The 13,911-nt window shown below is 37.4% G+C and overlaps 1 protein-coding gene across 3 annotated transcripts in view; it reads right to left on the bottom strand.

Annotated features, from left to right (window-relative positions):
• Nucleotides 1-1,146: 1,146 nt before the first annotated feature.
• The window catches only part of Polr2C (RNA polymerase III subunit RpII33), a 20,723-nt gene continuing 7,958 nt past the window's right edge, over nt 1,147-13,911 (bottom strand). Inside the window, exons 1-6 of one of the 3 annotated variants that reach the window (XM_071679682.1) lie at nt 11,456-11,671; nt 9,640-9,811; nt 9,001-9,181; nt 7,407-7,613; nt 6,879-7,071; nt 1,147-2,962 (exon numbers count right to left, since the gene is read on the bottom strand). In XM_071679682.1, the coding sequence (XP_071535783.1) occupies nt 6,890-7,071; nt 7,407-7,613; nt 9,001-9,181; nt 9,640-9,811; nt 11,456-11,541 (828 nt within the window). In that variant the 5' untranslated portion in view covers nt 11,542-11,671 and the 3' untranslated portion in view covers nt 1,147-2,962; nt 6,879-6,889. Of the gene's footprint in view, nt 2,963-6,878; nt 7,072-7,406; nt 7,614-9,000; nt 9,182-9,639; nt 9,812-11,455; nt 11,672-13,911 lie in introns of those variants that run through there. The other 2 variants (XM_071679681.1, XM_071679683.1) reach the window with 2 other exon arrangements.

The raw sequence follows: 13,911 nt of genomic DNA, 5'->3' as shown, positions 1-13,911 counted from the left end.
GAAAAGTGATTAGAATTTAAGAGATATGGAGTAACAAGTAGGATTTTGTTTTCATATTGCATGATCTAAGACTCCAATCATAAACAAAAGTATAAAAACTCATTTATGAGATGGTGTACAGAACTTAAGAGGATGTTCCACCAAACACAGTCACAACCACTTGCAACTAGTAGTATAAAATAAGAAGTAATCTTGACATGCAATAAGGAATCCTTGGAGGACCTTCTTTGATGCATCAGACTTCTTACTGGGAGCCAAGTGGTATTGAATTTGATGTTGGGTGGTGAACACACAAATTATTTCCATAATTTCAACCTTATCCAGTGTGTGTGATGAAGTACTGACAAAGCCTCCCTTAACATCTTGTTTAGTTAAACCTTATGACTGATTCAGTACAGAGCAATCAACACAAGTATGACAAAAAAAAATTGGCAAAAGAGTGGCGAACTAAACATAGATATCTATACGCTGGCATATTAGTACAATAAAGTTGTAAAAAACATTCCAATCCTTCCAACATTAAAATCTATTGTGAACTCCTCTATTGATTATCACAAAGAAAAACCTCCTCCCCAATACACAAAGTTGATATGTAACAAAATTGACGCAACTTACAAATGCTTTTTTAATGCTACTGGTCAAGGGACACATTTTTTATTAATGCTAATAGATTTTCATATAATACTCATCACTCCTGTGAGAAATCACTTAGGTACATGAAAGGTTCTACTCACAAGGTAGGCTCACACTTCCTTTCACTTAATAAAACTGCTAGTTTTGAAACCAATTAAAAACTCAAGAAATCCCAAAAGTCACCTGTATGTACAAAACAATCTTAAAGTTTGAAATATCTTACTAATTTCACAGCATTGATAAACACAGGTCTCCATAAAAGTTAGTAAAACAGGATGCAGCAATTGAACTGGGATGGTTAATAGGTACATGGAAAACAAATGAAATGTGGTGCCATTCACCATTGTTCCTTTTTGATGAGAAATGTGTTCAGCTGGTACATAAAGGGCATGCCAAGGCCATCAGTTTGATAGTCTACAGCTATTCAGAGGAGGAAAAACAGTAATAGGTCAATACTGTAATTCCATTCCATTCCAAATGGTTCCTCACTGTTGTATGTGTAAAAAAATGATATAAATTCAAGACAGCTTTATTATGTACTAATAACTTATAAAACTTAGAATAATAAAAATCTAGAGCAAAGGGGTGAAGAGATGGACTGTGGTGGTAAGGCATGGTGGCTAGTGACATACCTGTTTGTGGATGCCTTTGCTGAGAGAGGAGTTGCAGAGGGCTGTAACTGTGTTTTACGGTGTTTAAGCGTATGCAATTCATGATAACGTGAAAAAAAGTAGAGTAATGGTATTTGAAAGGAATCAGAGTGAAAGCATAGATTTCGCAAAGCCCTACAGAGTGAGAAAAAGTGTACTAAACTGTTATAGATATTGGAAAAAACTGTCTTGTGTAAGTTTGGTGATATGGAAGGAGAGATAAAGGAGATAGCAGTACTGGGTAGAAAATTCACTTGGTCCCTGAACAGAATAAAGGGATAGCATAGTCCTCCCAACCCTGAACTATGCAGCCAAAACATGGACATGGCAAGAGTTAAATGAGAGAAGCATGTTGCATGAATAGATGGAATAAAGAAAGAATAAGGGGATGTAAGAGAGAGATTTGGTATGGCTGGGAATGAACTGGGGGGGGGGGGGGGGTTAGAGTAGGTGAAATGTAATATGTATTCTGAGGGGGTTTGGGCAGGTGAAAAGAATGCAAGAGGGGAAGTTTACAGGGAGAGTTCATGATAGTACAATTAAACAGGTTTGCAACAAGGGAAGACCATCTATGACATGGGAAAATAAAGTGGAGGAGTACTAGAGGGAGAGAAATGGTGGAAGAATGCTTGGGATGGTGTATGCAATGGAGGCATGTAAGAGCAGGGATAAGTGGAAACTCTTTTGTTGTGGCCACTTCCTTCACTGGAGTTCCTGGAGGGAATAGGCAACAAAGAAACAGAAAGATCAATAGGAAATCTGTGTATGGAAGTGGTATAAATGGAGACCATGGTCTCATCTGATGAACAAACCTTGTGTGCAAAGTGAAAAACTAAGATGCACTTTATGAGTGTGAATGTTCATGTTTCATTAACATAATGAGCATAGGTTGACATGTGATAGTGAAGAAGTGGTACTTGTATGAAGCTATTCAATCCAGTCAAACTGAAAAGTGGATGATAATAAGAGATAAACAAATTCAGTTTCAAAATTTATAGTCTAAAAATTGGATGGAATTCTTAAAACTGGGCACCACAAAGTTTCCTAAACTAATTACATTGATTACATAATCTAATTCAACTAAACAGTACCAAAACTATTATGGGGGTAATGCAGCTTTGAAAATGCACTCCAGGTCAGAGTATGGAAATGATGGACACCTTGGAAGTGAAAAGATCCTCCATGAGACTGTGCTTTCCATAGCATATTGAAGATTACGCAACCTCACTTAAAGCGATTTTTCACTCATGGTGTAACCATTTACATGTGAAATATGGTAACATCAATGATTACATATTTCCCCATAAATATCTGCTTTTCCTTAAGTAGTGCAAGGATTAAATTTCTATTTGTAACAAATATAAATTAGAGTAAAGACATCCATAATTTCTCAGCCATTTGAATGCTTCATGTGCCTGTGTGGTTAAAACCTGTAGGCACTGTAAAGAATTAGAAAAGAATAAGTAATGACACTGAGGAAGGTGAAAGCTGGACTAATTAGTTAATGGCAAGAGCATCAGACTGAGCTTCCATGCTCAGCTGGTTTTGTAAGTCTGACAGTTTCTTCTTCAGGGCCGCAATCCCCATCAAGATGATATTCTCTGGCTTGAGTGCTCCTGAACTTTCAGCATTAAAGTAAAACTTGTTGGCTTTGCCTGATGGGTCAAATTCAGTCTGGGCTGTAAAAGAAATAGAGAAAAATGATACAAAAGGGATTTATCTTTCTTATCTGGCATACTTTTCCAATCTACTTCTTAATGTATTTATTTCATTCTATTTATCATACTTAATCGCCATCTCCCATGTTTGTGAGGTAGCGCAAGGGAGCAGATGAAAGACTGTACTTTCAGAATTAATCAGTTATAAGATCACAAAGAAAAATGGTAGCAATACTATACACAGATGACTTGTGGAGAGTATAACGAATATACATAGTAAAGGAGAAAACATTATAAATGCAGAGGAGCTTTTATCATGACAGTAAGGTATATATGTGAGTACGAAGGGAAGAGGGAAGTGGTTCCAAGTGAAGGCTGGTTTGCATCAAGGATGTGTGATATCACCAATGTGGTTAAGTTATTCATGGACATGGTAGTGAGGGATGTAAATGTAAGAGAGGGGTGGAGGTAATTGGGAGGCGAGTCTTTTGCAGTTTGCAGACAACACAACTCTGCTCACAGAGTTGAGAAAGAAACTTAATAAGAGACTGTGTGAAAGGAGATTGGTGAGGTTAAATGTGAATAAAAGCAAGACAATGAGGAGTGTAGTTGTAAGTACAGCCTGTTTGAAAGGGATGATTTGGGTGTACTGCACTGACTTAGACATATGGAAAGGTTGATCAAGGAAAGGCTAACAAAAAGGTTCTATGTGTTAGATGTCCAAGGAGAAAGGGGAAGAGAAAACCAAGGAGATAGAAGGATAAAGTGAAAGAAGCTTTAGGTAATTAGGGTCTAAACATTCAAGAGAGTGAAGGGCATGCATGGGACAGAATTGGAATGATGTTGTATATGGGGATGATGTCTAGTCAATGGGCTAAACCAGGGAATACAATTCAGTAAGGGTAAACCAGGGAACAGTCTGTGAGGCTTGGCTGTGGGTAACGAACTCTCTTTTTGGTTTGTTATACATGACAGCTAAAGACTGAATATGTACAAAGGAGACCAATGGTCTTCTGTTTCTGATGGTACTTTGCTACGGCATAAGAAGCTACAGTGTACATATATGTAAAAAAAAAAGAATTTCTTGCACAAACAACTTCATGTTTCTTAACGCAACAGCTAGAGAGTCGATGTGCACAAATAAGGCCAATGTTTATGTTCCTGATTGTAACTTACTAAGGCATAGGAAGATATGAACAATGAAAAAAAAATCATTTCTTAAACATTTGCTCCTTTTTTAAGCAGGGTTGCATCAGGAATAGAACAGTGGCCCCATTTGCACATATCCATGCTCTAGCTATCATATGCAGTCCTCTGAAACATGAGCCTACCACACAAAGTTAAGCCTCACAATCTCTTTCATGGCTTACCTTGACCATTTCATATGCCCTGGTTCACCCAGCTGTCAGCAAGGTACCTTCCATATACAATAATGATACACCTCTCACTCTCCTGAATGTTCAGTCCCTGTCAAGTCTCCTTCCCTCCATCCTTCCATTTATTTTCTAATGTCTCCCTCCTTCCACTTCTAATATGGAGATTCTCTTGGTTAAAACCCCTTGTTTCATCCTCTTTATGTGTATGAACCATCTAAGAACATCCTGATCAGCTCTCAATGACTGTGCTGAGTAAGCAAGAAAAAGGATAAGGCTGACATGTCTGACAGCTTGAGATAAATGGGTTACACTTGGACGTCTTGTTTCTTTCTTCTAAATCTGAAATTACACTACTCATTTCCTACAAAGCCAAAGCGCTGGTGGTAAATGGCATGAAATATTTAGAAATATTTCATTACACAGTAAAACCAAGTGGCAGGAGGGGGTGTAGCTGGGATTTTTTGAGCAATCCTTCCTCATCTTGAGATACAAGGGAAGGATATGGAGATCCTGTTTGTTTGTAATGCATCATAATCTACTCTCAAAAGGATAAGGATAAGGCCGACATGTCTGACAGCTTAAGATAAATGGGTTACACATGGAGGTCTTGTTTGTTTGTTATACATCATAATCTGCTCTCAATTCTTATATAGTCACAGCACTTGCAGTGAATAACATGAATGTACTGCACGTAGACAGAGTACACCGAACTATGGAATCCTCTACAAATACTACTTTTGTCATTCATGGAGTATAGGCACATGAGATATCTAATCAAATTCATGTAATTGGTGGAAAAGTGTGTGACAGTATTCTCTACTAGCCTCTATTTTTCTTACTCTCTAAAATTTTCCTCCAAGACACTTTTCCCTTCATAATTCTTTCTTGTGCTTCTCCTTCACTTTTCTAACTCAATGATATGCATGATGATGAATCTTCCTCCTCATTATTAAGATCATCCAAAGTCTATATATTTTGCGTGGGGTTACTGTATGCATGACCTGAAAGGTTGATGGACAAGCTCTTACAAGGGTGATAGTACAGGTAATGTGGAAAAAGCTAAAATGTTATACAATGTTGGCCATCATTTAAGCGTTAAGAGCATAATAAGGGTGATTTACAAATATCTACAATACCTGGTAGGGATCAGGACTATAACTAGTATACTGCAAAATTTGCAACCAACCAAATCCCTTTCACAGGGCTCCTGTAGTCTTCAGACCTTGCTCCTATAATTTGTACTAGCAACCTGCTGTGATGTAGCCTTATTCTTAAACCTGTTGACTCTACCAGAAGTGTGAAAATGAAAGGTAACAATAAGCTATGGAGGACGTTTTAGCCAAGCAAAGGCAAAACTCACAGGGAATCTTATAAGCAACATTTTGTGCCTTTTTGTTCAGTATAATTGACTGTCAGTTCAGAAGGTCCAACAGTCGAGGAAAACTACCTAGAACTTACTGTAATCTGTTCCTAGCTAAGCAATAACAATATCATCACTGTGGCACAGGCTCTGAAGACAGACCTACTTGGAACAACACATTCTCTAAAATTAATACAATCATATACAGACATGACCAAAATGAGATGGAAAATGTGGAGAAAAATGCAATGGCAAGGTAACAGGAAGGAATGGAAATATTTTCTATCTTACAAAAGTGTGATTAGAGAAAGTGGTGCAAAGCTTATCATGTCTGTCAATGGCTTTTCATGAACCACTCTGTATATTAAATATAGTAAATAAGAAAAGATTACTGTAAAATTACCAACTAGGAATAACATGACTCACTGCAAAAGTAGTTTTTACCATGATATTTCATCTGCAGGAATACTTAATTAAAGGTACACAACATCTCAATAACCCTCAGATGGTCTACTGCCACCAATATTTCTTTCATACTTGTTTGCCATTTACCCCTTTTAGCAAGGAAGCACTAGGATCAGATGAAAAATGGTCCCCATTTGCTAACATTCAATCTAGCTGCCACCAACACCATAACACAATTTTAAAGTCACTTCAATGATGAATTTTTCTGAAATAGAAAACCTTCGGTACCATTGCATGAGTAATCCAGTCATTTACACTTGCAGATGAGCTTTTGATCCATATTCATATCAAAAAGAAAATATGGGTCAGTCACACAAACCAATAAAAAATAACAGGTTCATGCTTAATAGTATTGTTAATGGGCTAATTTTGTTACTAGGAAAACACAGCTTTCATTACACTTCCCACAGTGCAGTGGGAATATCTTGGTCAGGGATCCTAGTAAGCTTGACTGGGAGCAACTAACTTACAACATACTGTGCATGTTAGCAAGCTGCAAGATCTATACTTGGGACAACATTACATCCCACATCTATAGAGTGCCAGCCCACTTCTATGCAGTTATACATTAATGTCTTCAAATTCTAATCAGTCTAAGGTTTAAAATCCATGCATTTACATTCTAATTGTATCCATTTTGCACAAAGGCCTGAGGAACAAGGCCATTCTATGGATCCGTTACATCTGCCAACGATTAAGCATCAACCACAATCAATCTGCAAAACCAAGCTAGAACCTTATTATCATTCAGTTGATTGCTAATGCATCAGTCTGAGCTTCCATGGTGAGCTGGTTCTGAATATCTGACAGCTTCTTTTTTAAAACTGCAATGCCCATAAGTACTATGTTTTCTGGTTTGAGGGCCCCTGAGGCCTCAACATTGAAGTAATACTTGTTTGGTTTGCCACTTGAGTCAAAGGAAGCCTCAGCTGCACGAAAAGTATGAAGGGAGAGAAAAGTTTCATGACCTTTCAAAGGAAAGACTGACTAAACACAAGAGAAACGTATAAAGGCTAAGAATTTTCAATAACAGGCCTTAATTTTTCTGTAAATAATGTCTTCAGGACTTAACCATGAATAATGCTAAAACAATCATTTTTATGTTCAACAAAGAATGAAATACCTATTTACAAAAGAATACAGAATGTATTCAGAGCCATGACACAGCTGAAGCTTCATATACATCAAATATTAACTGTAACCTGATATATAACACTGTTTCATTACATAAATGTAAGTTAATAAACAACGGAAATTTACATACGAGTATTTTCGTCTAATGTTGAGTATTCACTCTTTGGCCATTCTTCTGGCTTTGGGAGAAGCGTGTGCCTAAGAGAATTGTCTGGATCATACTCAAAGGCCACACTGCTTGTTGGATTCCATTTGGCATGCTCCTTTCCAAAGCCCTTGACTGCATAAGCCCGTAGTCTCAATGCCTGACCTTTACGAAGCTTTACAATAAGAATGTCTGAAAAGCGAGGAGATAATTCACTCATAATATACATAAAGGCAAAGTACTGATTAAAACAGCCAACTAAGTCTAAGAAGTCTGATATAAACTTAAAGGACTGCAATTCTAAACTTGCAAGACAAATTTCACACTGAGAAAAATCATTATAAATCACTTTTACATAAACACCTCTGCCAAAATCAAGTGTTACACTTGATTCTGTTAATAGCACTGGATGAATGTTTAACACTCATATCAAGTACATTCCACTAAACTAGGTATACTATTAATGTCTGTCATAGTTCTTCTAGATATTCAACTCAGTGATTTCACTATCATTTTCATTATGTAACCCTTGGATCCCTTTTATGGGGCTCCTGCAGCTTCAAGGTTGTACTCATGTAGGAAAAAAGTCTGGTCCGCTCCTGTGGCACAAGTTCCTCGACAATACAGGTTCAGCCTTGTCGAAGCTGTCCTTTCACTTGTGGCTACCAATTGCAAGTGGAATTTTTCATCACCATGCTTTCAGTAAAATATTCGCTCTATGCATGTTCTTATTTCTCCTGATTGTAAAATGAATAAGTTTATTGCAGAGCTCATATATTTTTGTTTGAGACTAATATGTGACATTTATGGACTGGAAAAAGTATGTGATATGAATGACAAAGAGGATTCACTTTCTATAAATCAACCAGATGGGCCTTTGTAGAGAATATCCGATATGTGGTTAATCACTCCCAACCACTTCCTTCAGATTTTCTTTTTTCCATTTCTAACTAATATTCAAGTTCTTGTGCATATCTTCTCAGTCTTTTCATCCTACTGTTTTACTGATTCTAACTGTATAAAAGCCCAAGGAGAAAGTGACAGAAAGTGAAACAAACACCAAAGATCAATGAGTCATTGTAAACAAGATACAAGACTTCAAAGAGTGTACTGAGAAGATAGCATTATCATGCTAAGGAATATGGTATGATAATGTAAACTCTGAATACGAGAAAACTAATCATGAAATGCTTAATGTTTATAAGAGGCAGTTTCGAATACAGATGTATCATTTGGTTTCTACCAAAAATGGTCAATAAATCACAAATTTGGGTACTAATTTATCATGTCACAAAATATATCATGAGAGAAGTCAGAGTTTTATTAGGATACCTAATCATACATTGAATGGTATAAATCACAAAAATTATCAAAATTGGTGGGCAAATAAAGCTATAAATAAATGATAAGTTGTGCAATGGTAAAAATACCAATCATATACTTTTCATGGGTCACTCAGCACATGTAATAAAAATCACAGGAAATAAGCATTTGGTTTATAAAAAGGAAAATTTAACAATCATAAGTAAGACTACCATCAATACTCCAAAACATAGTTTCATTATCTTCACATACTCACCATCAGATTCTCCATACTCGCTAGCCTCATCCTCACGGTGTCGAGAAGTGACAGGAATAACCCGAGCATCTGAAGACTTCAAATCAGCAGTGCTAATCTGGCGTGTGTGGTCATCTTGGCACTTGACATCTAATGTGAACTCTACTGAACATTCTGGACAATAGTCTGTGCATGAGCAGTCCTGTAAAGTTTGCAATATTTCCTTTAAAAATCAGCCTCCTATACCTCATATTAATGGAATTTACATTATATGTAACCGAATCAAAGTACAATAAACTACCATCTGTCAGAATGAATAAATTCTATGCTGTTTTCCAAACAGTGTAGTACAGTAGGTACCATACCTTAAAAGTTTATTGGTTTCCTAAATAATAAAAAATATGTAACAAGCAAAATCTCTCTAAGAATGTGAGACGCACAACACGTTACATGCTATGTAGCTCATGATTCTATGGTAGGCAGAAAACTCTGATACAAATGAAGTTGTCTATCACTTCAAAATTAGTATAAAACAATAATTGTGGACAAGCAGTTTTACAGTAACAAGCCAAAAAATAATGTAAATCTGTTACAGTAAAGATACAGCATATCAAACTCCAATAATAAAGGACACAAAGATATCTACATTTGTATACAAACCCTAGAGTACTGCATCTGTTCAATACGTTCATCTGATGTGAAAGGAATGAGACCAATGCGATGAGCAATGAACTCATCACTAAGGACAGTAGAATTTTCTTCTAGCTGCACCCAGTCAATTGCTATAGTAGGTGTTTCAGCCATCAAGATTCGCCGTATGCTGTTGGCCACACTGTAACCAGAATGAGAATCAAATGAAAATATAGGTAGATAAGAAATTCAAAAAGTCCAACAGGATCTACTACAAATCTCATCTAACTTGCTGTAAACAAATTTGGTTGTGATTAAACAAACATGCAATGCCATCTAATATTTTTCACTTTCCACTATGTCTTATTCTCTTCATGATAACAATTATGGATGCTCTAAAATCTCACATCAACAGTTATCTATCCATCTATCTATCAATCTACATCTCCAATTCCTGTTCCCTACGGGAACTCCTATCAATGGGTGGCCATGGCAAAAGAATCTTCATTTATCCATGTCCTTGCATGCCTCCCTCCAGTATTCCTCCACCCTATTTGCCCATGTCACAGGAGGTCTTCCACTCACACCAAACATTCTAATTACAACTCAAATTTGCTGTTCTTCACTTTATGTAAAGACCTGCAACACACACTCACTGGCACCAAGTAGGCATGAGCCAATTAAGCCTTAAAATGCATAAATATACCACAAGAAATGTTTTTATACCATCTTTTGATATGTGTCTTATGTTACTAAGTTGCACATGTCCATTGCAATCATGCTACCTAACATATCACCACTAACCTAACATAATCTAATATTATAGGTATATTCAAGTCAGAAGGCTTGTTACCAGCTGTGAAATTTCACCCCAAGAAGGAAGGTACATGACATCTGGATGAAAAGGTGATAAACATGTATATGGTAGTCATATAACCAACCACAGTTTTATCACAAGTTGTATTAAGGCCACTCTATCATTAGTTTATGAATGGTAATGAAAATCATCATTTGATTGAATAATGGCTTACGCAGGGTTGTATGCATGTGTGTAAAGACAAAGTAAAGTAAAAAGTAAAGACACACATACAAAGATAAAAGATGGGGACAACACGTAAAACCCTCTTCCTGTAAGAAATATAGCTATTACTTTTGTATAGTTTATTAAATCTCTCTTGGGGTCTTTATCTAACTTTTTTCAATATTTCTGAATACCATTCTTGTATTACTGAGAAGATTGGAAGGGTTCATAAAACTGTTGAAAATGACAAAGGAAAGTTCAGAAAATGCTTGCAGAGTTGTATCGTCTGAATTAGCGAAGTCTTTATTGGTAAGAAAGGCTTTTGGTAATTAACGTTTGTTTTTTTATTTGAAAATTGAGTTATGTTTCATTGGGTTTAACTACGATAGACCGGTGAGAAGTTAGATTAGGTTACAATGTTCTTACATTTAGTTTAGACAATGACGTATCTTAATGTGTTCTGTGTACTTTCACCCCATCATTCTCCTCTGCTTCAATAACCCTACTCAATTTCTAAAATAATGATTTCCTGTAGAATTATTATTCTTTTATCTCATCTCGTCACATATACAAAGAATGTACATTCTTCTGTCTCCTAATACTATTTCATACACTTTCTGCCAGAAATAACAAGGTGAAGGTCAACTATCAAATTCCCCTCGGAAAAATAACTGCTTGGGTGAAAAGCACTTTGCCCCTGAAGGCCTTTACAAGCTTCTCTTTGAATTTACGGTACACCCTTACAGCACAGGAAGGACTGGTGTCTCAATGACCCAGTTCACCAATCTATAACATCATGGCCGAGGTAGCCAGGACCATCTCTACCTTAGATCTGTATCCTCGATGGAGAACTTTATGTTCTCCTCCGTCAGTTCCATCAGATTCAACGAGGGCTGGTTGGCGTACGGCATGATCAATAATTAATGTATATATTCTTCTGATAGTCTAAGCGATGATCTAAAACTCTTTAATTCAGTTGTTGCTCGAGGAGTTGACGACCCCTGTTGATACGGTGTGTGTGTTGTCCCGTCAGCGAACAGTTGGCGACCATCACCCGGGCGAACCGACGACGCGCGAACAAAATGTCGGACGCAAGACATTGCTAGCGAACAAGGAAGATGGACTTTTAGATGGTCTATGACATTTACCCCTATCCCCAATTTAAATTTTGGGGAGGGTCAGGTACATACTGTCTCAGTAGCATCACTTAAATTGAAATTGGGAGTGTTATTTGATCCCTCTACACATACTATGTATCAATCGATCGATAAAGTCTTATGACTAAATTTCACAAGAACATACCGCCTCAGAAAGGCACATTGTATTCCTATCTTTCGCTATTTTTCCTGAGCTAAAACCAGCTTTTACATACTTTCATTGTTCAGTAATGAAGCCCCCCTGATCATTAGGGATCTTTCTACTAGTTCAGGCGATAAATGAATTGTAAACCAGCCTACATGTTTGCCGGCTCGAATACATAAAATTAAGGTCATAGATGATATAAGATATTATTAGCATCCCCGCACAATTTGAAATACCCAGATATCACATTAAAAACTATATTACAACGTACTTATTTTCGGCATGGTGAACGCACTTTTCATTTTTTTCATCTAACCTTAACAAAATCAATGACAGAAGCAACTGGCAAAAATAATAAACCTGAGTGTAGAATGGAAGTCTAAATATACAAGACACAAGCAACTTTCAAATGGTATTTTGCTAATTAGTTATTTTCCGTTATTTCTCATTCTTTACTGAATCCATATATTCTTATTTAGAAGAAGGGCATGTGAAGCGTCTGGGGTAAACCATGGAAAGTTCTGTGGGGCCTGGATGTGGAAAGGGAGCTGTGGTTTCGGGCATTATTGCATGACAGCTAGAGACTGAGTGTGAACGAATGGGGCCTTTGTTGTCTTTTCCTAGCGCTACTTCGCGCACATGCGGGGGGGAGGGGGTTGTTATTCCATGTGTGGCGAGGTGGCGATGGGAATAAATAAAGGTAGACAGTATGAATTATGTACATGTGTATATATGTATACGTTGAGATGTATAGGTATGTATATTTGCGTATGTGGACGTGTATGTATATACATGTGTATGTGGGTGGGTTGGGACATTCTTTCGTCTGTTTCCTTGCGCTACCTCGCTAACGCGGGAGACAGCGACAAAGCAAAGTAAATAAAAACAAATATTTTCTTTCCATCTTTATCTCTCTTTTTTGGCGAACTTATGATAAAAACAGGTGTACTTGAGCACACTTGAGGAGGTGGATGCCAGTTCATTACGATCAATCCTAGCTCTATCCAAACTGGTTAAGCACAGAGGAGTGCGTATGAACTACGATCGATCCTAGCACTATTCTACCCAATCACTGAAGCACAGAGAAGGGAGTGCGTATGAACTACGATCAATCCTAGCACTACCTAAATAGTTAAGCACAGAGAAGGGAGTGTGTACGAACTACGATCAATCCTATTACTATTCTACCCCCAGCCACTGGAGCACAAAGAAGGGAGTGCGTATGAAGGGCGTCTCATGTATTTGGAAAACTCTTGGCCAACACGTATTCAAGTCTGGAGCCGCTGGCAAGGAGTGTGTGTGTGTGGACACGTCAGAAACCTGACCTTTCTGAGAGAAAGTTCGTCAATAAAAGACGAGAGGGAAGAGTGATCGATAAACTTTAGTATTTTGAAGGAGTTAAGAGAATGAGGAAATTATATGTGAGAAATATCGGTGTGTTTGTGTGTGTGTGTGTGTAAGATGAGTAAATCACACTATTTTCGAGGTCTGTGAGAACCAAAACTTCATTAGCCTTACTGAAATATTGAAGTACTTCACTTAACTTCAGGAAAATAAAATGAACGCCGATTCAGAAGGATTTAGTGTGTGTGTGTGTGTGTGTGTGTGTGATGAGGTAAATCACACTATTTTCGAGCCATCAGCCATTACTCCCACATTCAGTATTCACACGGGTTCGGGTGTGTCCCCATCTATGGCAGGGTCTTCTGGGATTTTCTCGGTGCGAGGATAACAGAAAATTCTTCTCCGCTCTACTCTGGTGTTTCATCTACCGGCAGGTCTACTTTTTGTGGACCTCAATTCTCGCCAAACTACTCAAATCCTTTTCAAGTTATCAAGCACAGATTTATCCCATTTTTTACCCCTCAAAGACAAATCCTTTTCAAGCACAGATTTCTCCATTTTTTTCCCCCCTCAAAGACAATCTTAAACACAGATTTCTCCATTTTTTTTCCTCCTCAAAGACACTCTTACCCTCG

Source organism: Panulirus ornatus, chromosome 30 (genome assembly GCF_036320965.1).
Source record: "Panulirus ornatus isolate Po-2019 chromosome 30, ASM3632096v1, whole genome shotgun sequence".
Taxonomy (NCBI): Eukaryota; Metazoa; Arthropoda; class Malacostraca; order Decapoda; family Palinuridae; genus Panulirus; species Panulirus ornatus.
Note: the sequence above shows the minus strand (reverse complement) of the source record. Positions and strands in the feature narration are given on the sequence as shown.